The sequence below is a fragment of the Gracilinanus agilis genome, chromosome 1 (assembly GCF_016433145.1).
Source record: "Gracilinanus agilis isolate LMUSP501 chromosome 1, AgileGrace, whole genome shotgun sequence".
Taxonomy (NCBI): domain Eukaryota; kingdom Metazoa; phylum Chordata; class Mammalia; order Didelphimorphia; family Didelphidae; genus Gracilinanus; species Gracilinanus agilis.
The window spans coordinates 736,973,989-737,001,721 of NC_058130.1; the positions used below are offsets into that span (position 1 = coordinate 736,973,989).

General features: G+C 37.7%; 1 protein-coding gene across 1 annotated transcript; it reads right to left on the reverse strand.

Annotated features, from left to right (window-relative positions):
• Nucleotides 1-127: 127 nt before the first annotated feature.
• LOC123244266 (ceramide synthase 4-like) lies at nucleotides 128-27,733 on the reverse strand. The gene is made up of 10 exons (XM_044672645.1): nucleotides 27,561-27,733; nucleotides 25,439-25,556; nucleotides 23,817-23,935; nucleotides 23,597-23,654; nucleotides 17,322-17,372; nucleotides 16,563-16,655; nucleotides 15,843-15,971; nucleotides 3,344-3,450; nucleotides 2,850-3,006; nucleotides 128-280 (listed from the first exon to the last, which is right to left on the reverse strand). Exons 1-10 carry the CDS (start codon nucleotides 27,731-27,733, stop codon nucleotides 128-130), a joined length of 1,158 nt encoding a protein of 385 aa, XP_044528580.1.

A 27,733-nucleotide genomic window follows, 5' to 3' on the forward strand; every position in this document is an offset into this window, starting at 1 on the left:
CCCCTATTCAGCACAGGTCTTGTTCTATGGAGTCCATATTCAATCAAAATCTGAGATATTTCCCAGGGTGAATCAATCTTCGGGCAGTCAGGAGACCAGTCATCCATAGATCTTCACTTGGACAGGCTCAGTGGCAAGCTGGCCAGCCTTTTAAACCACCCCGGGCTCGAGTGTCTATGGTATCATTAGACTGGAGTTTCCCACTTCTCTGCTGTCTCATGTCCAACTGTTCATCACTCGTATCTTGCTCTTCTGTATCACTCCTCACATCATTTTTCACCTAAGAATGAGAGGGACAATCAACCAATAAATAACTATTAAGTACCTCCCGTGTATTCATCACTGTACAAAACAATGGAAAATCAAGACAAAAATGCCATAGGCTCTTCCCTCAAGAAACTGCTATCTCTCAGGAGAAACAGCCTGTACTTATAAAATTATATCCATAATATATGCAAAGTAAATAAATAAGGAAATTTTGGAAGTAGAAGTTGAGGTTAGGGAAGAAATCAGGAAATGCCTAACTTAGGTGATGCTTGAGCTAAGTCTTAGAGGAAATAAAGAATTTTAAGAAGTGGAGGTGAGGTGTGGAGATGGGGATGGGTGGATTGCAGTTCACACATGGGGAACAACATGTTCAAAGACACAGAGATGGGAGGAGCGTCCTAGGTGAGGAACAATAGCAAGAAGGCCAGTTTGGCCAGAAAGAATTATGGGTGAAGCAATGGGAGCAATGTGCAGTGAAGCTGGAAAAGTAGACTGGGGCCAAGTGGTATAAATTTTTAAATGACAGATAATCCATATTTACTTTTGGTGGTAAAAGGGTGGCCCCTGTTACCTTGTCATCAATCATGCTGTTTCACCCTCTGGACCAACAGACCTTGCATTTGCCCTGGCACTGTACAGACCCTCAAAACCCTTTCCCTGAATTCCAGCCTTGGTGCAGGAAAGGACACCCCATTCACAAATCCAATGACTTCCCAAATGATATAAAGTTTGCAAAGTGCTTTGCAAACCTTAAAGTACTACATAAATGCTAGCTGTTATTCTCAGATCAGAACATCTATCTCTGGCCACTACTAAGTTCTATGTATTCTTTGCTTTTCCTCAAGGTTAGAGACAGTTTCGGTTTTATATCGGTATTTCTGGAGCTTAGCACAATTGTAAGGTTTTTAACAAATATTTTTTAATTCATTCTTTGAGTAGAAGAGTTTATTCTTTAGACTGTGAATGAATTAATTACCCAATCTAGATTCCAGTGATTTTTATTAAAAAAACAACCCAGAGTATTCTCCTTCCTTTCATCCTCTAAGGGTGAAAGGAATTCCTACACTCCAATTTCCTACTCTCATTCTTTCTAACTCAAGAACTCAAATTCCCATGACCTACTCCTTCTCTCCAACCCAGTCACATATAGAAATGGTCATATTCTTAAATTTAATATCAACCACAAATGTTTCTACCATGTGTATAAACTCTGAGATTCCCTTAGCTAATCGTAATCTTTTCTCATTCCATCTTTCTTTCTGTTTTATTACCCCCAACCTTCTTCTTCATCATGACCTTCAATTTTCTCTTCTTAATTAAGTCATTACCCCTGTACTGGCTATGATTTTCTTGCCTTTTCCCTTTCCTACTTTGACCCATTGGTGAATAAGTCTAACTGGACACCTGAATCTCTTACCTCCTTATCCTATTAGCTATTATACATTGCCAAACCCTAACGTTGGATTATTCCCACTATCTATCTTTTATTCATAGTCATTAAAATCACAAGACCATAATAAATAAGATTCCCTGCAGATTTATGTTATATGTCTGCAACTAGGCTCTCACTGAAAGCAAGGGAATTCTTTTATTCTTTAATAATTAATTTGGCAGGCTACTCACCATGATAGGAATTCCAAACTTTTTCATCCCTCCTCAAGACTCACAATACTCTTTCCTCTACTCTCAGCTGAAGGCCTCACCTCTTCCTTCACTGAAACTATTGAGGTCATTCACTGACAGCTCATTCATCCTCCTTCTTCTCATATCACTCAGACATCTTCTCCCACTATCTCTTCTTTTACCATTATATCACATAAAAAGTGGCCTTTCTCTTTACTGAAGCAAACTCTTTGATATGCACCCTTTACCCCACCTCCTCCCATCTTCTTTAGCAGGCTTTCCTTGATATAATCTCCATTCTCTTTGGTTTAACCTTTGTGGTTGTAATTTTGAACTATGTGAAGGATGAATTAGATAGTTCAGGAGGAAGGTGATGATTTCCTGAACTAGGATGATGGGTGTATGAGTAAAGAAGGGATAAGAAGGGTGGGATATTGCAGGGGTAGAAGTGACAAGACTTGGCACCTGTTTGAATATATAAAGTGAGACAAGTGGGGAAAAAAGGATGGACAGAAATGGGGTGAAAAAATGAGACAGACAGAGAGAGAGAAAAAAGGGTATGGGGAGTGGGATAGATGGGAGATGAAGAGAAGGAAAAAGAGAGAGAAGGAAAGAGAGTAAAGAGATAGTGAAGAGAGAGGTGAGGGAAAGAGAAGTGAGAAAGGAAGAAGAGGAAGGAAGAGGAGAAGAGAAGAGGAGAGAGAAAGAGGGGAGGGGAGAGAAGAAAGAATTAGAGAGAAAGAGACAGAGACTTAGAGATATGGGAAGACAGATGGGAAAGACAAGAGATGAACTTGAATTCAGATGCTTTGCTGGAACTACTTGGGTGCCTTATTAGCACTAGGATGCCAAGCTGATCCTCCATGCTCCCCTTCCACTCCTCCCTATTTCCCCACTTCTCTGCTGCTGGTCATGGATTGGAGGGAGGGTTTGTGGACCAGGGTCAGGTTTGTAACTACCTGGCCATCTGATAAAAGCTTGTAGAACATTCGGAGGATGAGGAAAAACCAGAAGGCATTGAGACCCTGCAGGACCATCAGGAGAACATTGGCAAAATAGTATCCAAAGAAGGCCTGGTAGTTGGTCAGGAAAGCATAGTAAGTGGTGTGAAGGACTCTGCAAGAGAGAGCAACTGGGAGTCACAATGTGTAAAGAGGAGGAGCCAGGCTGCCAGGGTTCAGATCCCTTAGTCACCAGAAACAACCCCTTTCCCCCCAAAGAAATGGAGGGACAGAGTGAAAAGCCTCTGGGATGGGGGAAGAACCTCTTGAAAGGACACATAGACCCTCCTGTCCTGACCTCTTCTCATCTTTCTCACACATAGAAAGACTTGTCAGGCAGAGGATTGCTTCTCTTTCTAGGAGGCAGCTCTTGGCAGCAGAAGGTCCCCATTTCTCAGACCCTTTTCCTCCTTCTGCCCTCATCCCAACCCACCTCTTAGACCCAGGCTCACTTGATTGGGAAGAGAATGAGTCTGCAAATGAAGAACACCATGGCAAAGAGGATGAACACTGTGTCTCGAGCTAGCCTCCACTTTGTGTAAATTAACATCTTACAGGCCTGGAAGGAGACAACAGAGCGAATTTTGGTAACACATAAACCCGGAGTTGGGAGGGGCTTCAGAGGGTATCTAATGCAATCTGCGCTTGTCTAAGAGTCCCCCTAGATAAGTCATCATTTCAATTGAAGGGCTACTATGAGAGGAGCTTACTGCACTTCACAGAAGACTCATCTTACTTTCAGAGAGCTCTGTGCCTTAGGAAACTTTTCATTACACGCAGCCTAAAGAGGTCCCTCAGATGGATGGGTTGAGTTTCAGGGTTTTAAGCAAAGAAAAAGAGCCCTACCACATCTTTTTTATTTTGAGTAAAACAGAGCTAGTCACAGGATACACCCACCTGGATGGCATGGTGGTGTATTCACTGGGTGATGATATTCATTATAGATCATATCCCCTTCAAATCCATCCCTCTCCAGACTTTCTCCATTTCTCTCAAAAGCACCACATCCCTTAACACTCAGAGAGGAAACCCCTGAGTTATCCTAGACTCTTCACTTTTGCCCCATCTCCATATAGCCAAGAAGCTGCCACAACATCTCTTATCTACATCCTCTTATCCCCAGTTATATAACCATCAGAATTAGGGTTAGTTCCTCTTGCCTGGATTACTGTAACCAGCTTCTTAATTGGATCCTTTGCCTCATGTCTCTCCCCATGCTAGCCCATTCTCCATTTAGCTGCCAAAGTAAACTTCTTAAAGTACGTGTCTGACTCTTCACTTTCCTACTCAAAAAACTCCAGTGGTTCCCAATCGTCTCCAAGTATTTGACATTCAAAGCCCTTCATGACCTAGTCCCAATTTACTTTTCCAACTTTAATGCTCACTTTCCTGCCCTCTAGTCTCTAATCCAGCTGGGCTATTTCTAGTTCTTTATATCCATACCAAAAAACAATTAAAATATACAAAAAATAATAATAGCTAGTATATGTGTGTGTGTGTGTGTGTGTGTGTGTAGTACTTTACAAATGTCATTTCATTGTATATTCACAGTCACCCTGGGAAGTAGGTGCTCTTATTATTCCCATCTGAGAAATGAGGAAACTGAGGCAGACAGAGGTTAAGTGACTTGTCCAAGGTTAGACAATTAGTAAGTGTTTGACCTCAAATCTTCCTGACTCCAGGTTGAGTATGCTAACTACTAGGTCACCTATCTTAAGATATGAAGCCATTATAAAGAAAGTAGAATAGATTTATATTGAATATTCTCGACTGTTAAAATCACATATAATTCACTTTTGATGATTATTTTTATATTGACACTGCTTTATTTACCGGCAGTTATGACATTTTTGGATCTCTTGATAAAGCAATATCTTTTTTTTTAAAGGAAATAACTAGCTACATTGATCTAATTAACTGATTAATTACTACGTAGGGACAGGTATAGATCCTGGGTCTGTGATGTCATTGATCTGGGAAACCCTCTTTACTAATTGAGTTTGGCACCTTTACCTAGAGCAGTGGTATCAAACTAAAGACAAGAGTCACTAAATTCATTGTCAGAATTCCTTAGCTGCATATTAACTTAGAAAGCCAAATATTAACTTTGTTCTAATAAATTATTTATTTTGTTTAATATATTTCTCAACTTCATTTTAAAAAAGGCCCTTTCCTTCTCTCTTTGAATTAATGTCAATTCTAGGATGGAAGAGTGAGCGGTAAGGGTTAGGCAATGGGGGTTAAATGACACCCAGGATCATACAGCTAGGAAGTATCGGAGGCCAGATTTGAAACCAGGACCTCTCATCTCCAAGTTTGTTCTCTAACCACTGAACCATCTAGCTGCTCCTTCAACTATATTTTGATATGGTTCCTACTGTACTATGGAGTGTTGCTAGCTGTCCCCTCTGGTTTAGAACATTGAAAGATTCAGACACTGGCCCAGGCTCACATAGCCAATATATGTCAGAAGTGAGACTTCAACTCAGGTCTGTCTATATTTGAGTTAAGGTTTTTTTGTTTTGTTTTGTTTTGTTTTGTTTTGTTTTGTTTTAACTAAAAACCAAGGCATAACAGGATTAAAAGAAATAATGAAGGATATTCAATCACATTGTTCTCAAGAGCAGTAAGGTTTCTTGTCCATTGAGAAATAATTTTATAAAATTTTGTCTATTTTATCTTTATCTTCCTTTAAAAATTTACAATTATGCCTTTTGTTATGCATTAATATGAGTAAAATAGGATACAAAAATAATTTATAAATAAATGCATATGCACAAGACATGCAAGTGTGAAAATGTTTTACCCAGAGGGATGTGAATTCAAAAAATCCTGGTGTCTTCTGTGCTGAATCCTCCTGGTTTGATCAACTCCTAAAATTCATGCCTGACTAGACACTTCTCTATGAAAAATATCTTACTCCCTTCAAAAGGAAGAGGGGGCAGCACCAGCATCTAGGAGTTAAAAATATTTCTACAGTAGGGGGCATGTAAACTAATTTTTGAAGGATGCCAGGGATTCTATGAGGCAGAAATGAGGAGGGACAGAGAATATTCAAAGCCAGAGGGACTTCCAATGCAGAAGCAAAAAGATAGGAAATGAGTGTTGTGTGTAGGAACAAGTAGACCAACATGGCTGGACCATACAAATCATGATGGGAAAATATTTTAATTAGACTAGAAAGATAGGAAGAGGTCAATTTCTAAAGATCCCTAACTGCTAAAAAAAAAAAAAGGGTATTTTTATTTTAATCTTAGAGGTTATAGGGAACCATTGAAGTTTGCTGAGGGTGGGGAGGAAATGTCATAGTCAGAATTATACTTGAGAAAAATCACTTTGACAACTCTGTGGAGGATAAATTGGAATGTAGAGAGATGGGTAAGGGAGGCTTTTTTTTTTCATTTAAAATGCTAATTTAAAAATTTTTAGCATCCCAAATTTCCTTTCCCTTTAACTCCTCACAAATTTCAAAAGTAAGAAATGTGCTATCAATTATACATATGAAATCATGCAAAATGGGTGTCCATGTTGCAAAAAAGGGGAAATCTTATGTTTCAGTCTGCATTTGGATTCCATCAGTTTTTTTCTGAAGTTGGAAAGAATTTTTCATCATAAGTCCTTTCAAATTGTCTTGGATCATTGAATTAATCAGAGTAGCTAAGTCATTCACAGTTGGTAATCCTTTAAATATTGTTGTTAATTGTTGTTAATTGTGTACAGTGTTCTCCTGGTTCTGTTTACTTCACTGTGGATAAATTAATGTCTTCCCATGTTTTTCTGAAAGTATCCTGCTTGACATTTCTTATAGTACAACAGTATTCCATCACAATCTACAACTTGTTCAGTCATTCCTCAATGAATGGGCATCTCTTCAATTTATAATTCTTTGCCATAAAAAAGGAGCTTTGATAAATAAAAAAAATATAAAAAAATTTAAAAGGTCCTTTCCCTTTTTAATCTCTTTGTTATATAGCTGTGATATTGATGAATTAAAGAGTGTGGACAGTTTATAAAACTTTAGGCATAGTAGAAATTGCTCTTGAGAATAGTTGGATCAGTTTGCAATTCTACAAACAGTGAATTAGTGTTTCAATTTTTCTACACCCCCTTCAAAATATGAATTTTCCTTTTTTGTCAGGTCAGCCAATCTGATAAGTTTAAGATGGTATATTATTTATTTTAATTTGCATTTCTCTAATCAGTGATTTAGAGTATTTTTATGTAATTATAGATTACTTTGATTTCTTTCCTAAAAATTACCTGTTCATATCCTTTGACCATTTATGAATTGGGAAATGAGTTATAGTCTTATAAATTTGACTCAATTCTTTATGTATCTGAAAAATGAGTCCTTTATTATAGGAATTTTTGGTAACATTTTTCCCTGGTTTCCTTCTTTCCTTCTAATGTTGGCTGCATTTGTTTTGTTTCTGCAAAGCCTTTCTAATTTAATGTAATCACAATTATCCATTTTACTTCCCTTGATTCCCTCTGTCTCTTGTTTGGTCATATATTCTTCCCCTGTCCATAAATCTGACAAATAAAATTTTTCATGCTTTTCTAATTTGCTTATATGATCACCCTTTCAAACTAAATTATGTAATCATTTTTACTTTGATATGGTGTGAGATATTGATCTATATATAGTTTCTGCCGTGCCTACTTTCTAGTTTTCCCAGAAATTTTTGTCAAATGGTGAGTTCTTGTCCCAAAAGCTTGACTCTCTGCATTTATCAAACCCTAGATAACTATGGTCATTTACTAGTGTGTATTCTACACTTAACCTATTTTGCTGACCTACCAATATATTTCTTCTTTTTAATTTTAATTTATTTATTTGTTACATTAAAAATACCCAGGTCTCCCTCCCTCCTCTCTCCTATTAGAGAAGCCCTCATTTGACAAAAAGGAAAGATTTATAAATAAAACTATGTCTTGCTCATTTTTAAATATCAGTTCTTAGATAGGACTAGATCTTTTCACAACTATTGCTTTGTAATATAATTTGAGATCTGATACTGCTAGACCACTTTTATTCATATTTTTTCAGTGATTCCCTTAATATTCTTGATCTTTTTTCTTCTAGTTAAATTTTGTTATTTTTTTTCCTTCTCTATAAAAGGGTTTTTTTTTTGGTAATTTGGTGGGTATAGCCCTGAATAAGTAAATTAATTTAGGCTAAATTGTCATTTTTATTATATTGGCTTGACCTACCCATGAGCAATTAATATTTCTCCAATTGCTTAGATGTGACTTTGTGTGAATAGTGTTTTGTAATTTTGTTCATATAGTTTCTGTTTGTCTGGGCTGGCAGACTCTCAAGTATTTTATATTTTCTACAATTATTCCAAATGGAATTTATATTTCTATCTCTTCCTGATAGATTTTGTCAGTAATGTGTGAAAATGTTAATTATTTATGTGGGGTTTTTATATCCTTCTACTGAAAGAATTGTTAATTGCAAAGATTATTGTTTCAACTAGTTTTTTAACTGATTCCCTAGGATTCTCTAAATATACCATTATATTATCTGCAAAGACTGATAGTTTTCTTTCCTCATTGCCTGTTCCTTTAATTTTTTCTCTTATTACTTTAGCTATTATTTTTAGTACAATACTGAATAATAGTGGTAATTATTGGATATCCTTGCTTCATTCCTGATCATATTGGGAAAGCTTCTAGCTTATCACTATTACAAGTAATGCTTTCTGGACGTCCACTTCCAAGAACCAAGCTGGTGGAGTAGGGAAAACTCTGAGTCTACCTAAACTCACCTCCTCCAAACAACCCACTCATCTAAGTAAAATGCCTCAAAAAAGTTTTGGAATATCAGAATGAACAAAAGACAGTGTCAAGCAGTATTTCTGCTCAAGAGAATGTAGAGGGACTCCAGGAAGGATCAGTCTGTCTGTGGCAAGAAGGGAGAGTAGTGGATCTGACAGCATGAGAAAAATTCAATGCATTCTGAGGAACAGATCAATGCACTCAGGCACCAGGAGAGCCAGGAGTGGGAGAAAAGGCCCTGTACAAGCACTCCCTGGGAAACTGTCAGCTGGGAAGATGAATCCAGATCAATCCAGTTCATGCAGCTTTAGGGGGAACCTAGGAAGAGTACTCCCCCTGCCACAGAAGCAGAGCTGAACTTCATCATATAGATAAGGTTATTAAAAAAAAAGACTGGATATATGAGCAAAAACCAAAAGAAAAACCTGACCTTAGAAAGTTACTTTAGTGATAGGGGAGGTCAAAATGCAAACTCAGAAGAGGGCACCAAAGATAGCATGTGAAGTTTTGAATGAAATTGTGAAAGGGTGTCAGGACCAAAAAGAATTCTTGGAAGTGCTTAAAAAGAAGTTTAAAAAATCAAATAAGATAGGTAGAAGAAAAATTGAAAAAAAAATAGAGACAGCAGTTTGTTAAAAGTTTGAAAAAAACTAAATGAAGAAATCAAATAGAATTGGAAAAATGGAAAAGGAGGCTCAAAAGTCCACTGAAGGAAACAACTCTTAAAAAATTGACCAAATGGAAAAGGAAGTACAAAAGCTCAATGAATAAAATAATGTCCTAAAAATTAGGACAAATAATGCTTGTTGATAGTTTTAGATAGATACTATTTATCATTTTAAAGAAATCTCCATTTATTCCTCCTTCTCAAATGTTTTTTGCTTTGTCTGAAATGATGATTGTTACCTCAGCTGAAACATAATAGATTCTATTTCAGTTCATTATTTTAACTCTGTAAACTCTGTTTAACGCTTTTAAGTGTTTTTCTTATAAAAAACATAATTTTGTATTGCAATTTCTAATTCATTTGCAATCTACTTCCATTTTATGAGATAGTTCATCTCATTCACATTTGAGACTATAATAACTAACTGTGGATTTCTCTCCGTTCTATTTTTGTTTATCCTTTTCTCTCTCTCTTTTTACCCTACCCCTCCTTAAAAGTCTATTTTGCTTTTGACTACTGTTTCTCTTAATCCACACTCCCTTTTAATCCCATTATTTTCCTTCTTTCCTGTTGGATGAGATAGACTTCTTTACCCAACTGAGTGTGTATGTCATTCCCTTTTTGAGCTAATTCTGATCAAAATAAGGTTCAAGGGCTGACTGCCACCCCCACCTCTATTTTCTTTCTCCTTTTTTTAAAACCCTTACTTCTGTCTTGGAACCAAGGCAGAAGAGTGGTAAGGGCTAGGTAATGGGGGTTAAGTGACTTGCCCAGGGTTACATAGCTAGGAAGTATATGAGGCCAGATTTGAACCCAGGACCTCCCATCTCTGGGTCTGACTCTCAGTCTACTGAGCCACCTAGCTGTCTCCTCACCCCCATTTTCTCCTCCCATATAAAAGCTCTTCCTTGTGCATATCTTTAATGTAAGCTATTTTCCCCAATTCTTCCTCTCCATTCCCCCTTCTCCCACATAATTTTTCTTTCTCTTTCTTTAATCTTTAAAAATCAAGTTATCATAGTCAACTCATACCCATACTCCCTGTATGTGTGACTCCTTTTAACTGTCCTAATAATGATTAAATTCTTAGGACTTACAAATATAATCTTTCCATGTGGGAATGAAAACAGTTTAGCCTTATTGAGTCCTTTATGGTTTCTCTTTACCCTTTTATGCTTTATTTGAATCTTATATTTGAAAGTTAAATTTTCTATTCAACTCTTGGTTTTTTCATCAAGAATTTTTTAAAAATTCTCTATTTCATTAATTGTCCATTTTCCCCCACCCAAAGAATTTTTTTAGTTTTGCTAGTTAGGTTATTCTTGGTTGTAATGCCAGATCTTTTGCCTTCCAAATATCTTATTCTAAGCATTCTGTACTTTTAATATGGATACTACAAAATCTTGTGTGATCCTTACTGTGGTTCCAAGATATCTGAATCATTTCTTTCTAACTGGTTGCAATATTTTCTCCTTGACCTAGAAGCGCAGGAATTTTGCTTATACTATTCCTCAGTGTCTTCATTTTGAGATCTCTTTCAATAGATTGTGTATTTTTCAAATTTCTAGTTTATCTTCTAGTTCTATCATATTGGGGCAGTTTTCTGTGATAATTTCTTGAAATGTATCTAGACTCTTTTTTTTTTATCATAGCTTTCAGGTAGACCAATAATTCTTAAATTATCTCTTCTTGATCTACTTTCCAGCTCACTTATTTTTTAAACAAGATATTTCCCATTTTAGAAATCATTCATTTGATATTGTTTGATTTTTTTTTTGATATCTCATGGGGTCATTAGTTTCTACACAATGGATTTTCCACATCAGTGAATTTTTGAACCTCTTTCCATTTTGGTCAACTCTGCTTTGTAATGATTTATTCTCTTTAGTGAATTTTTGTGGCTCTTTTACCATTTGGTCAATTCTTTTTTTTAAGGTACTATTTTCTTCAGTATTGGAGAGCAGGGCTTGTTTCTTGAATCACTCTCTTTTCTTTCCCCGATTTTTCCTCTATAACTCTTATTTGTTTTTTCAATCCTTTTAGAGTTCTTCCAGGAATTTTTGTTGAGCTTATATCCTGTTCAAATTTTTTCTTTGAGGTTTTGCTTGTAGCTGAGTTTGTATTTTTATCTTCCCAGTTACCATAGTAGCTTTTTATGGTTAGATTCTGTTTTGGGTGCTCATTTTCCCAGTCTATTTCTTGACTTTTAAGTTTATGCTAAAATTAGGCTCTACTCTTGGGTTGGAGGGTGTACTATCTCAAGCTTCAAGTTTTTTGTGCTGCTGTTTTCAGAGATAGTTACTGGGGCTCATAAATTTTTGATACTTCTAAGTGGTATGATAAAAGGAAAGGCATAGTCACTGTTTCTAGTCTTTATCCTGAAATGGACTTTTTATCCAATTAGCTACAACTGCTATTGCTCCTTTGAATATTAGAATTGATTCAGGCCCCTGTTCACTTCTACTTCTTTCTGCCTTGGAACTAAGGCCATGGCCTCAGTTCCTTTGTGAGTAACCACAATCATTCTTCTCTGCCTTGAAACTCTGACCAGAACTTCTGCACACCTGCTTACACAAGTGTTAGTTTTCCTTTTTGCCTTGGAATTACAACCCAAAACTACAATAGTATCCTTCACCCAGTGCCAGCAAAGGGTACCCTGCAATCTCTTTCTGCCTAATTCTTCAACCCCCTTACTGTCTATGGGCTGAGAAAAACATTCTTCAATCCCTTTACTGTCTGTGGGCTGGAAGCTATTACTACTTCTGTTGCAGCTGCCTTTAAGGACTACTTCTGGTGTGGCAGCACAAGTGTTGCCATAACTCATGCTGTACTTCAGACCAAACACCACCCTACTGGGGGGCCAATTATAAGGCTAATGCAGTAGTCTAAGTAAGAAGTGATGAAGGTAGCAGATGTATGAGAGAAAGGAAAGTATGAGTGAAAGACATGGTGAAAATGATAAAATTGCCATCACTTAGTGCAGTGCCTAGCATATAGGAACTTAATAAATAATAGTTGAATGACTAACAGAAAAAAAATCATGCAGCTACTTAATTGGAGTGAGGATAAAAAGTGAAGAACTTCAATCAATCAATAACATTTATTAAGTGCCTACTCTGTGAATATAAAAAAAGTCAAAGCATAGTCCCTGACTTCAAGGACCTTTCAATCTAATGGGAGAGACAATAGTCCATCAAATAAATATCAAGCAAGCTATATGTAAGATAAACAGGAAATTCAAGATTATGAACCTAGTTGACTGGAATGCCCCTGGCAGTAATAAGTTGAAAAAGAGAAGGGTTTTGGGTGGGGAAAGATAATTGATTTCCCCTTTGAAAATGTCTTCTTTACATATGAGTTTGATATTCAATTTGAAATGTCTAATAGGCAATTAGTGATGTAGAACTGAACCTCAAGAGAGATCTTGAGGTCTGGATATATACATTCCAAGAGTTTTCCCCACAGAAATAATAATTTAATCCATGAGAGCTATGAAATCTCCAAATATTCAGGTATAGAGAAGAAAATGGAAGAGCCCAGGATAGTCTGGAGGCATACCCACAGTTGGTGAGTGTGACATAGATGAAGATCCAGCAAAAGGATGGTCAGTCTGGTAGGAGGAAAGTCAAGATAGAGCAGGATTACAAAAATCCAGAGGAGAGAATTTTCAGGAAAATTGAACACAGGATTCTAGATATAGTCAGAACAAGACTATATTTTTCATATGTATTAGAGTAGAACCCCTGTATTCTATTGCGATACATGCCAAGACCTAATATAGATGGAAGAATTTATCTGCTTATCCCCATATATATGTGCTCTCTTTCCACTCCTGCCCCTCAGATGGGCTTTCAAGGCCATAAGAAAACCCTTAAAAAAGTGAAAATGGAAGCATTAGAGGTAGACTGCTGCTGTGAGCAGACTTCTGGTATTTCATGAGCAGACTTCCAGTTCTCTGGGTTGACCAGAGTCAATTGCAGAGAATGGAAACTATAGATAAGAGGGTCCTACTGTACTCACATGGGTATGTGTGATTTTCCCTCATAGAATGTAAACTCCTTGTAGGTAGAAATGTTTTCTTTTTATCTCTCTCCTCAGTTCTTTGCAGATTCCCTAGCATTTAGTAGGCACTTAATAGATGTCTATTCATTGATTGATGGATATCTGAATTAACTGTTACTGTCCCTGTTTTGGGTCTTTCTGAATGCAGCTCAAATTTGCATAAAATTTTGTGGCTTCTAGCGAACTCCCATTATACTTTCTATACACTAACCTCCCAGACTTTTCTAAAGAAAGTGTTATCCAGACACTTTACTATTTCTTGCTTTTAAAGTTGATCCCCACCCCACCCTCATCTCAACTATAGTCCTTTGATCCACACATTTTTTGTTCTAGTGTTGCATCTTTTGGGTGGGGGGTGGACATCCAACTTGTTGCTTCCACTTTCTCTCTCACTTTTTACCATGATAACATCAGCTAAGTCACCACAGGTTCTTTCAGAACCTCTTGTAGTTTGGGTGGGTCCTCAGAGTTATGCCAAGCCTACCCAACTCTACCCCCTACCTCCCTTACCCAGATTTATATATCTTCATCCTTTACCCTGCCTCCCCATGACTCCTACCAAGGTCTGACTATGGAGGGAAGAATCAAAGAATACTGGACTAGAAGAAGTCTGAAAAAATAGAATCACTAGTCATCCCCAAAGGCAAGCTAAGCAAGAGACCTGATGAGTACACTGCTGTGTGAAACCCATCAATCCAGAACTGGTGCTTGATAATTATTTTGACCTTTTACTAAGACACAGACTACACTAGAATACACAGCAACTCCTGCTTATTCTTCATGACTGGGACATTGTCTACAGAAAATCAGAAAGACAGACTCTGAATAGAACCTTGCTGCCTGAGGTGTACCATGAGAATTATGAAAGCATCTTTGTCAACTCTTTTTCCAGGCCCTTCACTATTAGAGGTCTTTGCTAACATCTTTGCTCCCTTGAACTTCCAGCAAGGTTGGGGAACAGATTTCTCCACTGCGCATCCCTCTGCAGTATAGATCAAGGACCAGTGAGTCTTAAAAATAGTTATTTCCAGCTTTGGTAGTGATCTTATGGGGAGTAACTTTATAGCCATTCATGATTTCTGAATTCAGATATCAATTGACAAGGAGAACAGTTTCTTGGAGAAGATAGTCATTCCTCTTATAGTCCTGTATTTGAAGGACCAACACAATCCATGCCCTGACTGGTAGGAGATATGGACCATGACAATGAAAACTTGAGGTCAACCTGAAATATCTGTCCCATTATTACACAAAGGGCTCATTCCTTTAAGAGGAGTATAATGAATACAGAGAACAAATGATGTTTTGCTTATGTATGGTCAGTTCTGCTATAAAGCATCTTTTGAAAATGTAAATTGGTTCAAATATGATTGATAAATTAGGGGACACAGAGCATAATACAAATTGTGAGTTTGCTTCTACTCAAATTCTTCTTCAAGAAACAGAATCTGGAAAATAGCACCACTTCAATATAAATCAGAAGCTACAATATTTTCTGCTACCCATTTCCATAACCAACCTTCAGGTCCTTTATAAAGGACCTACACCAGTCTTAATATATCTTCCAGTACAATAGAAACTGAAAGAAGAGAAGGATGGATCTGTATCACTCCCACCTTCACCCCTACTGTCTTTTGCCATGGCCTCATGCCAACCTGTTTCTGTGTCTAGGGCCTAGGTGGAATATTATCCCAAGGCCAAGAGTTTACACACTATTTTTATACTATGGATATATATTTCCATCAATTTAATATGTATAAAATTGTTCTTTTTATTAGATTTTAATCTTTTTGTGATTTGCTTATGAAGTTTTTGAGTTTTATGCCTTTATACTCATTATCTTCAAAAGCTCTGGTTTTTATTAGGTCATTTCAGATGATACAGTGTTTCTTAGGAACATTTATGTCATATTATAGCAGAACTGACTATATTTGCTTAGGTTCACTTGGAAGTCTTTTGCATCAGACATTATCTGTGAATAATAACTCTTATACCTACTACCCACATTGTGTAATAAGAACTTTTTTTAGGAGGAATCCAATATGTCTCCCTTCCTATTTTGGGGAGACCCTAGATCTGAATCATAGCTAAGTATTGGGTTTGGGGTTTTTGTGGTGCCAAAACCCGGAAATGAATAAGTATTGTTTTTATACATTTCTCTACACTTTTACTCTCTGGTAGAGGCAGAGCCAGGGAGATAACAAACCTTATTTCTCTTTTTGAGTTCATTCTCCTACTGTGTAGGAGTCCATGTAGTCTTTGAGACTCTACTACTATTAGGGACTCCAGGGCCCCCAGGCACAATGGATTTCAATAAAGGGGGGGGGAATTGAGGGACAGCTCTGTTTTCTTCTCTGGGACTCTGGCTCCTACACAGATGAGGCTCCCAGGGCTTCAAGCTGATCTCATCTACACTCTTCCGGGCTGGGCTGACTCACCTCCATGAAGATATCTGACGCATCATGTAGTAGCAGCACCAGGGCACCAATGTGCACCAAGTTGGCAGAATAGGAGAACAAGATCAAAGCAACAGCAACAAAATGGTGGACAACCTGCTCCTTGAAGTCCTGGGAAAAGGAGGGCAATGATAAGACCAGGTCCTCATGAACTTCCCAAAAGATCTAGTTGGATTTGCCTATGCTCAGGGTTAGACTTTGATCCACAGTCTGTGTTCTTTTCCTCCCACCATTTCTGCCCTGATCAAATGAGAGTCCTCTTGGGGAAAGTTCTAGTATGTCAAGGAGAGGCAGAGGTTGAAGTGAGGTATAAGGAAGAGAAGAAGTGGGGTCAAGTGTATGACAGCATGGTGAAGGGAGAGATTGAGATTGGGTTGGATATGGACCTAGTACTAGAAACTTCAGAGAGAAAACCTTGGCTGTTGAATTGAATAGAACAAAATTGATCCCTTAAATTCTGGACCCCCTTTCCAGTCTCCTACAGGACTCCATAGTAAGCTCAGGTGGATCAGATCCACCCTTACTGCTTCCATAGAACAAGACTCTTATGCTTGGCTTCAGGAACTGGCTTTCAGGGTCAGGACCAAGCATAACATGTTTCTCATGGTAGCAGACACTAGCCAGGCTCTTCCCTTCACTCTTCTTTCTTTTGACTGGGAGGACAGGGGTATTTCCCAACACCGGGGCTCCCTCCAGACTCACCTTCCTCTTCACATCATAGGACAGAGTAAGCAGCAAGGAGAAGTAGAAGCTGAGCTCCAAGAGGTACCACCAATATATGGCAGGCTGCAGAGGCTGCAGAGATGAAAACAGCTATTTGGTCATTGATGTTTCCAATTGATATACAAGAGGTTCAAGAGGGAAACAACTATTCAGGAACTCGTGTACCATGGGACCAAATGTCCTGTCCAATCCCATTCTCCAGCCATACTAGGCTATCTCCTATGATTGGGCCACTAGACATGACAGGATAAGTCAAGAAAGGAAATGGAGATGGAAGCCCTTTGCCCTCTTAGGCTCTTTCCACACACTCTATTCCCACTGTCTTTCTCATGATATGCCCTTCTCTTCCTATCTATTTCACTGTGACCTCCCCCAGACCTTGCTCCAAATCCACTTTTCTGCATGTCAACCCTGAATTACTAATTCAGGTCTCTGGAGAGTGCAGTGGATGGTGTACTGGACTTGGAGCCAAGAAAAAGGATTAAAATCCAGTATCAGAGATTTAATAGGTGTGTGACCTTGGGCAAGTCATTTAACCTCTGTCTGCTTCAGATTCCTCATCTGTAAAATGGGAATAATCATAGCATCTCCCTCACAGGGTCATTGTGAGGATCAAAGGAGATAATATTTGTAAAATGCTTGCCTTCCTCTTCCTCTTCCTCCTCCCCCTTATCATCATCATTGTTCCTAAAGCTTTAGAGGACACCTGATATTTGTCCTTATCTAGGGACAGCTCACCTGCTTCGGATATCCATTCCAGACAGTCTCTGGCTTCCCAAACCAGGTTTCCTGGAAGAAAGAAGGGGCATCTCCTAGACACTGCTCACAGCATATCTAATCCTCACAGGTGATAACTGCTCCCCCTGGCTTTGAGTCTTCCCCCAGGGAACTCCAAGGCACTCAGTGGGAATGATTGTATTGTCATTTTACATCATCTCCCAACTTTATCTTGCCCTCCACTTTTCCCCTCCTTCCCAGGTTCAAGTCAAGTCAGAATCAAATTTATGGATTATAACCCCTGGTTAGATGAGAGGCTTTACTCTATTGCTTTCTACCTCCCTCTAGGCCAGTCATCTGGTCCCTCTATTAGCTATGAAATAGCTGGTGGCAATTGGCTGGGGTAGCAAAGTCTGGCAAAATAGAAGGCTGCTCAATGATGAGAGAATTTTAACCAATTTTTCTGGCACAAAAAAAAAAATGTAGTAGTGTAATATGGCAGCCAGAAGAGCTAGTTCGACAGTGGCTACCTTAAAAAAGGAGCATCGCTTCAAGGAATAGGGAGGAGTAGTCCCACTATATTCTGTCCTCATCCGGAGAATTATGTACATTTCTGTATACCATGGTTTAAGGACCTGGATGAGGTGGGGAGTATCTAGAGGAGGGCAATCAGGAGCAAGAAGTAGGTGAATTTGACTAAAATATGGAGTGTATCTAGGGGCTGATGAGTGATAAGATTAAAAAGATAGATTAAAGCCAAATTGTGTAGGGCTTTACAGGGGGAAAAGAGCAATTTATATTTTATTTTAGAAACAGTAGAGTAATTCAAGGTTCTTGAGCAGGGAAGTGACATAGTCAGATATAAGCCTTAGGAATGTCTACATGGAGGATGGACCTTTAGAAGGGAAAGAAATTGAGGCAAAAGAAAATTAGGAGTCTCTTGCAATAGTGGGGAGCTGAGATGCTGAGCGCCTGTATAGGGTGGCTGTGGTGGAAGTAGAGAGAAAGGGATGGTTTCAAGAGATGTTACAGCAATAGAATCAGCAAGACTTGGCAAATGATTGGATGGTGAAGGATTTTGAATTCATGTCACATGACGACTTACTAGAGAAATTGGGCATGTTTAGCCTGGAGAAGACCCAAGAGGAACTTGATGACTGTGTTCAAGTGAACTGTCCTGAGGAGGAGGAGGGACTGAAGATATCAGAACTAATGAATCTTGAGATTAAAAATAGAGTCGAAGCTGATCCTGAACTCAATGGTCTAGGGCAGTGATGGGCAAACTTTTTAAAGAAGGGGCCAAAGGAAAGGAAATGCTCATCTGTCAGTCTGTTTCTAAGGCAAGTCTTTTGAAGTTTCATTGTATTGTATCCTACTCATTGTATTTGTCAGATCGCGCCTGGATAGAACATTTCAGGGGGCTGCATCTGGCTCATGGGCTGTAGTTTGTCCATCACTAGTCTAGGGACAGTTGAAAGCACGATTTAATCGCAAATGTAATTTTCTTGTTATGGCTATATTAAAATTCACAAGATTGATATGTACTGAAACCTTCCAGAAAAGAATTGATTTGGGACTAAATTCTCAAGGCAGGAAACAAGCTTAATTTAGCTCTCTCAAAAAGGAACACTCCCAGCTCCCCAAATCTTCAAAGTAAGCAGCTTTGTTATTCCACATTGTAAGCACTTTTTGTTATCTACATCTTACATGCAACAGGAAAAGGATGCTATAGATAAATACATTGCAGAGGATGTTCAGTAAGGCCCATGCTACCATACTTTCCAGGAAATCATATGTGTCTATTTGTATCACATTTTATAATCATGGAATGTAGGAAGATGCATCCTACATCAGCAGTCCTGTTTTATCTTTGTGGAAACAGAAGTTGCAACTTTGAATGAACCATTGTAATTCTTATCAAGATGCACTCCAGCTAATTGGTCGATTTGCAAATAAATAGTCCTGCTGTAGAGCCCTCAGTTTGAAGAGGCTTCCAGGTTCCTTCCCATCCCTGTCTTTGTATATTCTCCTGTGCCTTTAGCCTTCTTTTTCCCTTTCCCTATTATAGTGTCCCCGGGTTTTCCTCACAGGTTAAGAACCTACATGTTTATATATTGCGCTAGATGCCACAAGGGACTAGCCTTGTTTCTCTTGGTCCAAGAAGGTAGAACTGGGAGTAATAGATGGAAGTTACAAAGAGGGATATTTTGACTAATCTCAGGAAAAATGTCTTAATAATAAGAGCTGTCCCATAAGTGAAATAGGTGACTCTGGGAGGTGGTTTCTTCTCCTATGTGGAGGTCTTCAGTCCATATCTAGATGATGACCATTTGTTATACTCTACTAGAGATTCCTTTCCTATAATGGATTGGACAAGATGACTGCTGGCTTTCCTTTCAATTCTCAAATTCTATGATTCTGTGACCCACTCCTTCCTCCTCCCTCACCCCATCATGCCTGACCTTGCTTCCACTGAAAATCTCATCTGTTTGATTGAGTGACACAATTTCTTTTTCAGTTCATATCTGACTCAGGGTTTCTAACCTGTTTTGTCTGTTGGTCAGTCTGAGCAGTCAAGCTACATTAACCTTAGAGAGAGTCTGTGACCTTGCCTCCTCCATATCCAATACCACAGGAACTACAAGGTGGGATGGAACAAGAGGATGGAGAACAATTCAGAGTTCATTTGGGGAAAAGTGGATTTGGAGAAGGTATGGGTGGGGATGACAATGAAATATGACAATGAAATAGATGGGAAGAGAAAGGAATATGGTAGAGTGAATGCCAATGGAAATAAAGTATGTGGATGGAACCTAAGAGGGCAAAGGGAATGAGAGTGGAGGAACAGAACAAAGAAGAGAATCAAGAAAATGGGAGTGAAAATGATTAGGGGACATAACGGGAGAGAGAAAAGAGAAGGGATGGAGAGGACAGAGAGATGAAGAGATGGAGAGAACAATAAGTCATAAGGGGTAAAGGGAGAGGGGTGATGAATGTGGAGACATGAGAATGGAGGTATGGGAAGAGACAAAAAGAATGGGGGAAACAAGAATGGACAAGGTAAGCTGAGCTAAAACTGAAGACAGGGAGAGAGAAGACGGAATAAAATGATGGAAGATAGAGGAGGATTAATGAGCATGAAAAAGGCAGAAGGACAAAGATAATAGGAATGGGAATGATGAGGAGTCAAATGAAGAGGGATGGTCATATGGGAATTGAATGAACCACATTGACGTCATCTTGTGACTCAATTCTGGATCTAGCTCAACCCTTTTTCTATTCAATTACTGGTCAAGTCCTTTTTCTGTCTTGTGAAAAAATTGTACTCAGTTACAAGAATTGTAAAAAACAACAACAACAACAACAACAACAACAACAACAACAACAACAACAACAACAACAACAACAACAACTTTGTTGCATTTTTGAACATAGGCCTGGGTGACTGGGAAGTTGAACCACTTCTACCTGATGCTTATATAGAGTCCCTTAACTAAGGACCTAAATAATGCTGACTAGAAGCCCAATCAGATCAAAAAACTGATGAAAAGAATTTTTTCACAATTATACATCTCAAATAACCTGTTTGTCTTAGCTGAAAACAGGTCCCATACTGACCAATCAGTTATTATTTCTATGCTCCTTTGATTAAATACAAACACTTGGAAGGAGCAGTACTTTTCTTTTTACTGATTTCAGGGAATTATACCTGTTTGCTTTCCTCCTTTCAAATAGGAAATTTCCTGATCTTTCCTTCAATTAGAAATCAGATTCCTTAATTTTTAATCCTTCCCTGTTAATTTTTTATTTTAATTGATTGGTCTTATTTGATTAACTGCTTTTGATATATAAAAACCCATCTCATTCTGTATTCAGGGTCTTTTGACCAACTGAGGAGCCCATTGGCCCATTTATTATATCTGTTCTGCTAATAAGTTATATAGCTTGGATTATTTCTTCAGTTATTATTAATTACTTAGAAATAATAAATAACTTTAGCAAAGTCATAGGATACAAAATAAACCCATGTAAGTCATCAGCCTTCCTATTTTCCAACAATAAAGTCCAACAGCAAGACATAGAAAAGGAAATTCCTTTCAAAATAACTCTAAACAATGAAAAAAAATACCTAGGAGTATTCCCACCAAAAGAAACCCAGAAACTATATGGATAGAGTTATAAAACACTCCTCACACAAATAGAATCAATCTTAAACAATTGGAAAAACAATTACTTATGGATAGTCCAAGCCAATATAACACAAATGACAATTCTACCTAAATTAATTTACCTCTTCAGTATCATACAAATCAAACTACCCAAAACAATTTCATAGAACTAAAAATAATAATAATACAAATTCATCTGGAAGAACAAAAGGCCAAGAATATCAAGGGAATCGAGAGTAAAAATGAGAAGGAAAGAGACATAGCTGTACCAGATTTCAAACTATACTACAAAGCTGTAATCATCAAAACAATCTGGTGCAAGTTAAGGAATAGACTAGTGGGTCAGGGGAGTAGATTAGGTATTCAACATATGGCAGTTTATGTCCATAGCAACTTAATGTTCAAAGCCAAAGATCCAAACTTTTGTGGAAAAAACTCACTGTTTGTCAAAAACTGCTGGGAAAACTGTAAAATACTATGGCAGAAACTAGGCACAGACTAACATCTTACTCTGTACACCAGCATAAAGTGAAAATGGATACTTGATCTAGAAATAATGGGTGGCACTATAAACAAATTATGTGAACATGGAAATGTTTAAATTTCAGACTTAAGGATAAGGGAAGAATTTAGGCTAAATAAGACAAAGAGAGAATTACAAAAAATGAAATGGATAATTTTAGTTATATTAAATTTAAAAGGTTGTGTACAAACAAAACAAATGCAACCATGATTAGAATGGAAAAAACAAATTTGGAGAAAAAATATATAGCAAATGTCTCTGACAAAACAGTGATTTCTCAAATACACAGTAAACTGAGTCAAATTTGTAAGAATACAAAACATTCCCCAAATGAAAGATGGACAAAGGATATGAAAATATAGTTCTCAGATGAAGAAATTAAAACTATCATTAGTCATATGAAAAAAAGGTTCCTAATTACTATGAATTAAAAAAATTTAAAATTAAGACAACTTTGAGATACTACTTCACACCTATCAAATTGGCTAACATCACCAAAAAATTACAAAACTAAACAAATGTTGGAGGGGGTGTGAGAAAATTGGGACATTAATATATTATTGGTAGAACTGTGAACTGATACAACCATTCTGGAAAGCAACCTGGAGACATGTTAAAAGGGCCAGAAAACTTTGTATAACCTTTGGCTCAATAATACCAGTACTGGGTCTGTATCCCAAAGAGATCAGAGTTAAGGGGAAAGGACCTACTTGTGTGTGTATATATATATATATATATATATATATATATATATATATTACCTTCCACTTAGAAACAATACTGTTTATTGGTTCCAAGGCAGAAGAGCAGTAAGGGCTAGGCAATGGGGGTTAAGTGACTTGCCCAGGGTCACACAGATAAGAAGTATCTGAGACCAGATTTGAACCTAGGACCTCCCATCTCTAGGCTTTACTCTCAATCCACTGAGCCACCCAGCTGACCCCTGTACCAAAATATTTTTTGACAGCTTTTTTTGTAGTGATAAAGAATTACAAACTGAAAGGTTGTCCCTTAGTTGGAAAACAGATGAACAAATTGTAGTGTATGGTTGTAATGGAATACTATTGTGCCTTAAGAAATGGTGAACAGGATGAATTCAGAAAAACCTGAAAAGACTTATAGAAACAGATGCAAAGTGAAGTGAACAGAACTAGAACAATGTATACACTAACAGAAATATTATATGATGATCAACAGGGAAGGACTAAACTATTATCAGCAAAGCAAGTTTCCAAGATAATTACAAGGAACTCATGATGAAAAATACTATCCATAGCCAAAGAAGGAACTACTGTTAGAGTCTGATTGCAGAAAAAGAATTGCCATCTTCCACTTTGTTTCCTTTATGAGATTTTTATTGTATGTATAATATGTATCTTCTATCATCACATGAGCAATATGTAAATATGCATTGTGTGAAAGCACCGATCTAACCTATATCAGCCTAGGGTAGGGGAGAGAGGGAGAGAGAAAATCTGAACCCTAAAATGTCAAAAAAATTGTCAAAAATGTTTCTACATGTAACTGAAAAAAATAAAATTTAAAAAGCCATTGTTAATTATCTGCTTCAATCATATGGTGGGAATAAGATAGGACATACTCACATTGTAGAAGATGAACACACCATCAAAGAAAGAAGTAGAATAAAATAAAAATCTCCAACTGAAAATACAGAACAAAAGTAGAGGTGAATTGATGACATCATATTTCTGGGGGTGAGAGGGAATGGGTGAAGATGAATAATTGCCCTTATTTTCTAAGACTGGCCACTGTCCCAAGTCTAGGTACCTTGGAGCTGACCTTCCATTAGATCCCCCAGCTCACCAGGATTCAGAGAATTTCTTGCTCATTAATGGCCGTTCTTGGTTTCTCCGACGTCGAAACCAGCACTGTATTTGCCTCACAGAAAGGCTGCACTGACTGGCCAGGTGACTCAGCTCATCCTGGGGACAGTAGGAAAAAATTAGGGGTAGGACCAACAAAGAGGAATTTAGTATCTGATGACTGTCTTTTCCCCTAAATTCACATAGTTTCCTTAATCAGGGAATGTCCACTCTGCTCCCCAGGATCCTGTAGGATTCCAAAAGCATGGCAGGGGCATGTTTTAGTCTTTGAGCCTAGGTTCCCTGAGTATGGTCCAAGGAACTGTCTCCTCTTCTCCACTCCTCCCCCCTTATCCCCCCACCCAGAACCCAGAGCTGGGAGGCATATCCTCCAATCAAGCATTTCCCAAGCCACAACCTGGTCCTTGCCATAGCCTTATTGCCCTTTGGAGAAGAGGAAGTCTACGTTGATGGGTGGAGGATTCTTTGAAACCAACTTGTCAGGCACTATGGAAAGATGAAAATTTAACATTTTCTGTCTTCACTGACTTTACATTATATTAGGGGAATATCATATGTGTACATATATCTAAATATAAAAAGGATGCAAATAAATGCAAATTTCAGAAGAATACAGTATTAATAATTGGAAAAATTGTGAAAAGTTTCTTGATGGAGATAGAAGCCTTGAAGGGAAATAGGATTTCCAAAATGATGAAGTAAGAGTATTCCTGGAGAAGGAGAGCATTCCAGAAATGGGAGCCGGCATACAGTGGCATGGGAGTGGGAGATGGCATATCAAATAAAAATAATAGTAAGTAGGTGAATTTAGCTAGAACATAGAGTGTGTGGAAGATGTAATAAGTCTTGAAAGGTGGATTGGAGTCAAATCATAAAGGAATTTGCAGATCAAAATATCATTTGTCTTTTTTCTTGGTGTCAATAAAGGTCAATTTGGAGAGCAGAGGTGAGCCATGGTTAGACATAAACTTTAGGAATGTCTTAATTGGTGTCTGTGTAGAGCATGGATTGTAGAAAGGAAGACAATGGAGTTGATAGGATAAATTAGAAGGCTGTTGCATTTGGGGGAGGGGTGGTCAGGCAAAAATGTTGAGAGCCTGAATTAAATTGAATATGGTAGATTGGAGAGAAGAGGAATGTTTCAAGATATGTTATGGAAATAGAATCAATAAGACTTGGTGACTAATGGGATATTGATTTGAGAAACTGGGAATGATCCTTAGGGAGAAAACTCATGTCTACAAAACATAGAACTGGAAAGTTGGGAATGACCTTAGAGACCAACCTCTCATTTTACAGATGAGAAAACTAAAGTTCCAAGAAAAAAGGTCAAATGACTTGACTAAGTCAGTGACAGAGGTGGAATTAGAACTGAGGTCTCCTGAACTCTCTGCGATTAGAGGTTGGTAGAACTTGATGCTAAAGTATCACCTTCTCTAATGGAAACAACACAGAGAGTAGATGTCTGAGTAAGCCCTGGGTAAACATAGCATCTCCCATCTTCCTCATTTGTTATTCAAGGACCACTGAACAGTAGGGACTACTCCATTGAAGGGGGTTGGCATTTAAACCCAATGACATCTAAACCTTAACCCTCCTCACCTTTTTGGGTTTCTTATTCTGGGTCTGGAAAAATGACTCCAGGATGGGGTTGGGAGTTGCCTTGATCCTGCGGGGGTCATGCACACCCATGACTCTGCTCAAGGGCAATCCTATGATCCTGTAAGAGGAGACAGGAGAATGGGTATATATAAGAACTTTCTCATTTATGGCATTTCTGAATCTCTGCCAAATCTTGCTCACCAACTGACCTACCACAGCTAACTTGGTTGAAACATAGCCTGAAGGAGATAGATCATGGGGTGTGGTTGTAGGAAGGGGAAGGCTACCAGTGGGAGCAAATATTGGATGTTTAACTTGGGGTATGAGAATGTATTTTTTCTTTAAGGGTAGGACTTCTGGACTCTCAGGAAAGGGGACAGAAATATTCCTTTCAGTGGATCATATGGGTTCTCCAAGACACTGAGCCACAGCCAAAGAAGAAATAGTCTCCCTTGAAATTCATGATATGCTAAGCACTTATTGTACATCATGCCCAGTGCTAGGAAGATATAGACTTTAGATAACAAACCATCATTGCCCTTACAAAGTCTATGGTCTGGGAGGGGAATAAGGTACATGTATTGATATTCATAATATTATATTGTAAATGTGTCAAAGCAATAAAATAAAAGGGCACTTTATGAGAGAAAGACCATTATCAACTAGGGCCAAAGGAGTGAAAGAAGTCAGGGAAGGCTTTTTTTTTTAGCCTTGATTTCTTCACTTGAAAACTGCTTTTTCAAATCCTTTGGCCATTTATTAATTGAAGAATGACATATTTTTATAAATTTGACTTAGTTCTCTACATATTTGAGCAATGAGACCCTTAACAGAGATACTTGCTATAAAAATTTTCCCCTAGATTTCTGATTTCCTTCTAATCTTGGTTGCAAAAGCCTTTTGCAAAACCCTTTTAATTTAAAGTGATCAAAATTATCCATTTTACATCCTATTATACTCTCTGTCTCTTGTTTGGTTATAAATTCTTCCCTTATCCATAGGTCTAACAGATAAATTATTTCATGTTTCCTTAGTTTGCTTATAGCATTACTTTTTTTTTTTTTAACCCTTGTACTTCGGAGTATTGTCTCATAGGTGGAAGATTGGTAAGGGTGGGCAAATGGGGGTCAAGTGACTTGCCCAGGGTCACACAGCTGGGAAGTGGCTGAGGCCGAGGTTTGAACCTAGGACCTCCTGTCTCTAGGCCTGACTCTCACTCCACTGAGCTACCCAGCTGCCCACTATAGCATTACTTTTTAAGCCTAAATCAAGTTCCTATGTTGACCATATATTGGCATACGGTGTGAGATGTTGGTTTAGTTACAGTCTTTGCCACACCATTTTCCAATGTTCCCAACAGTTTTCATCAAATATTGATTTCTTATCCCAAAAGCTTGTATTTTTTAATTTATCAAATATTACATTACTATGGTTACTTATTACTAGGTATTATGTACCTAATCTATTCCACTGATTCTCTACTCTATTTCTCAGTCAGTACCAAATTGTTTTGATGATTACCCTTTTTTAATACAGTTCATACCATTTGACTCAGAAATCTCATTTTAAATACATATAAGTTTTTAAGGATGTCAGTGACATAAAGATCTCACATATAATAAAATCTTATCGACACATTTTGTAGCAACAAACAAGAAACAAAAAAAGAAATATAATAGGTCCTCATCATCTAGAAAATAGCTAAATAAATTGTGGGAAATGAATTTAATGGAATATTATTGGTTAAACAAAATGATGAATATGAGGAACTTGACAAGACTTGACTGAACTAATATAGAGTGAAATAAAATTACTAAGGAAAGTATGCACAATTACTATAATAATGTAAATGCACTTGAATATTAATTTCATGACAAATCTTGCTTCCCGTCTCACTTGAAAAGATGAAGAAATGAACTGGTTCCTGTTTCCTTATAGACAAAGGACCAATATAAATAGAAGCAGAACATTGTATACATTATCATATGTGATTGCTGTATCATTTGATCTTGCTTAATTTTTTTTATTATAAGGGAAGAAGGGAAAGGAATATCCTGAAAGAACTGTAAAAACAAAAGGTATAAACAAAATTTTAATTTCTTTTTAAAAAGGGGATACTCACCTCTCAGAGCCATATTTAATGACCAGCAAGACAAATGTCAGGGGAACAACTGCCAGCAGGTCCTTGGGATGAGGATATGTGATGTCATCAGAATCTTCTAAGTCAGCCCATGTATACCCAGGAGGTAACCAATACTCAGCCTTCCAAAATGATTCATATAGGGTGGCCAGCAT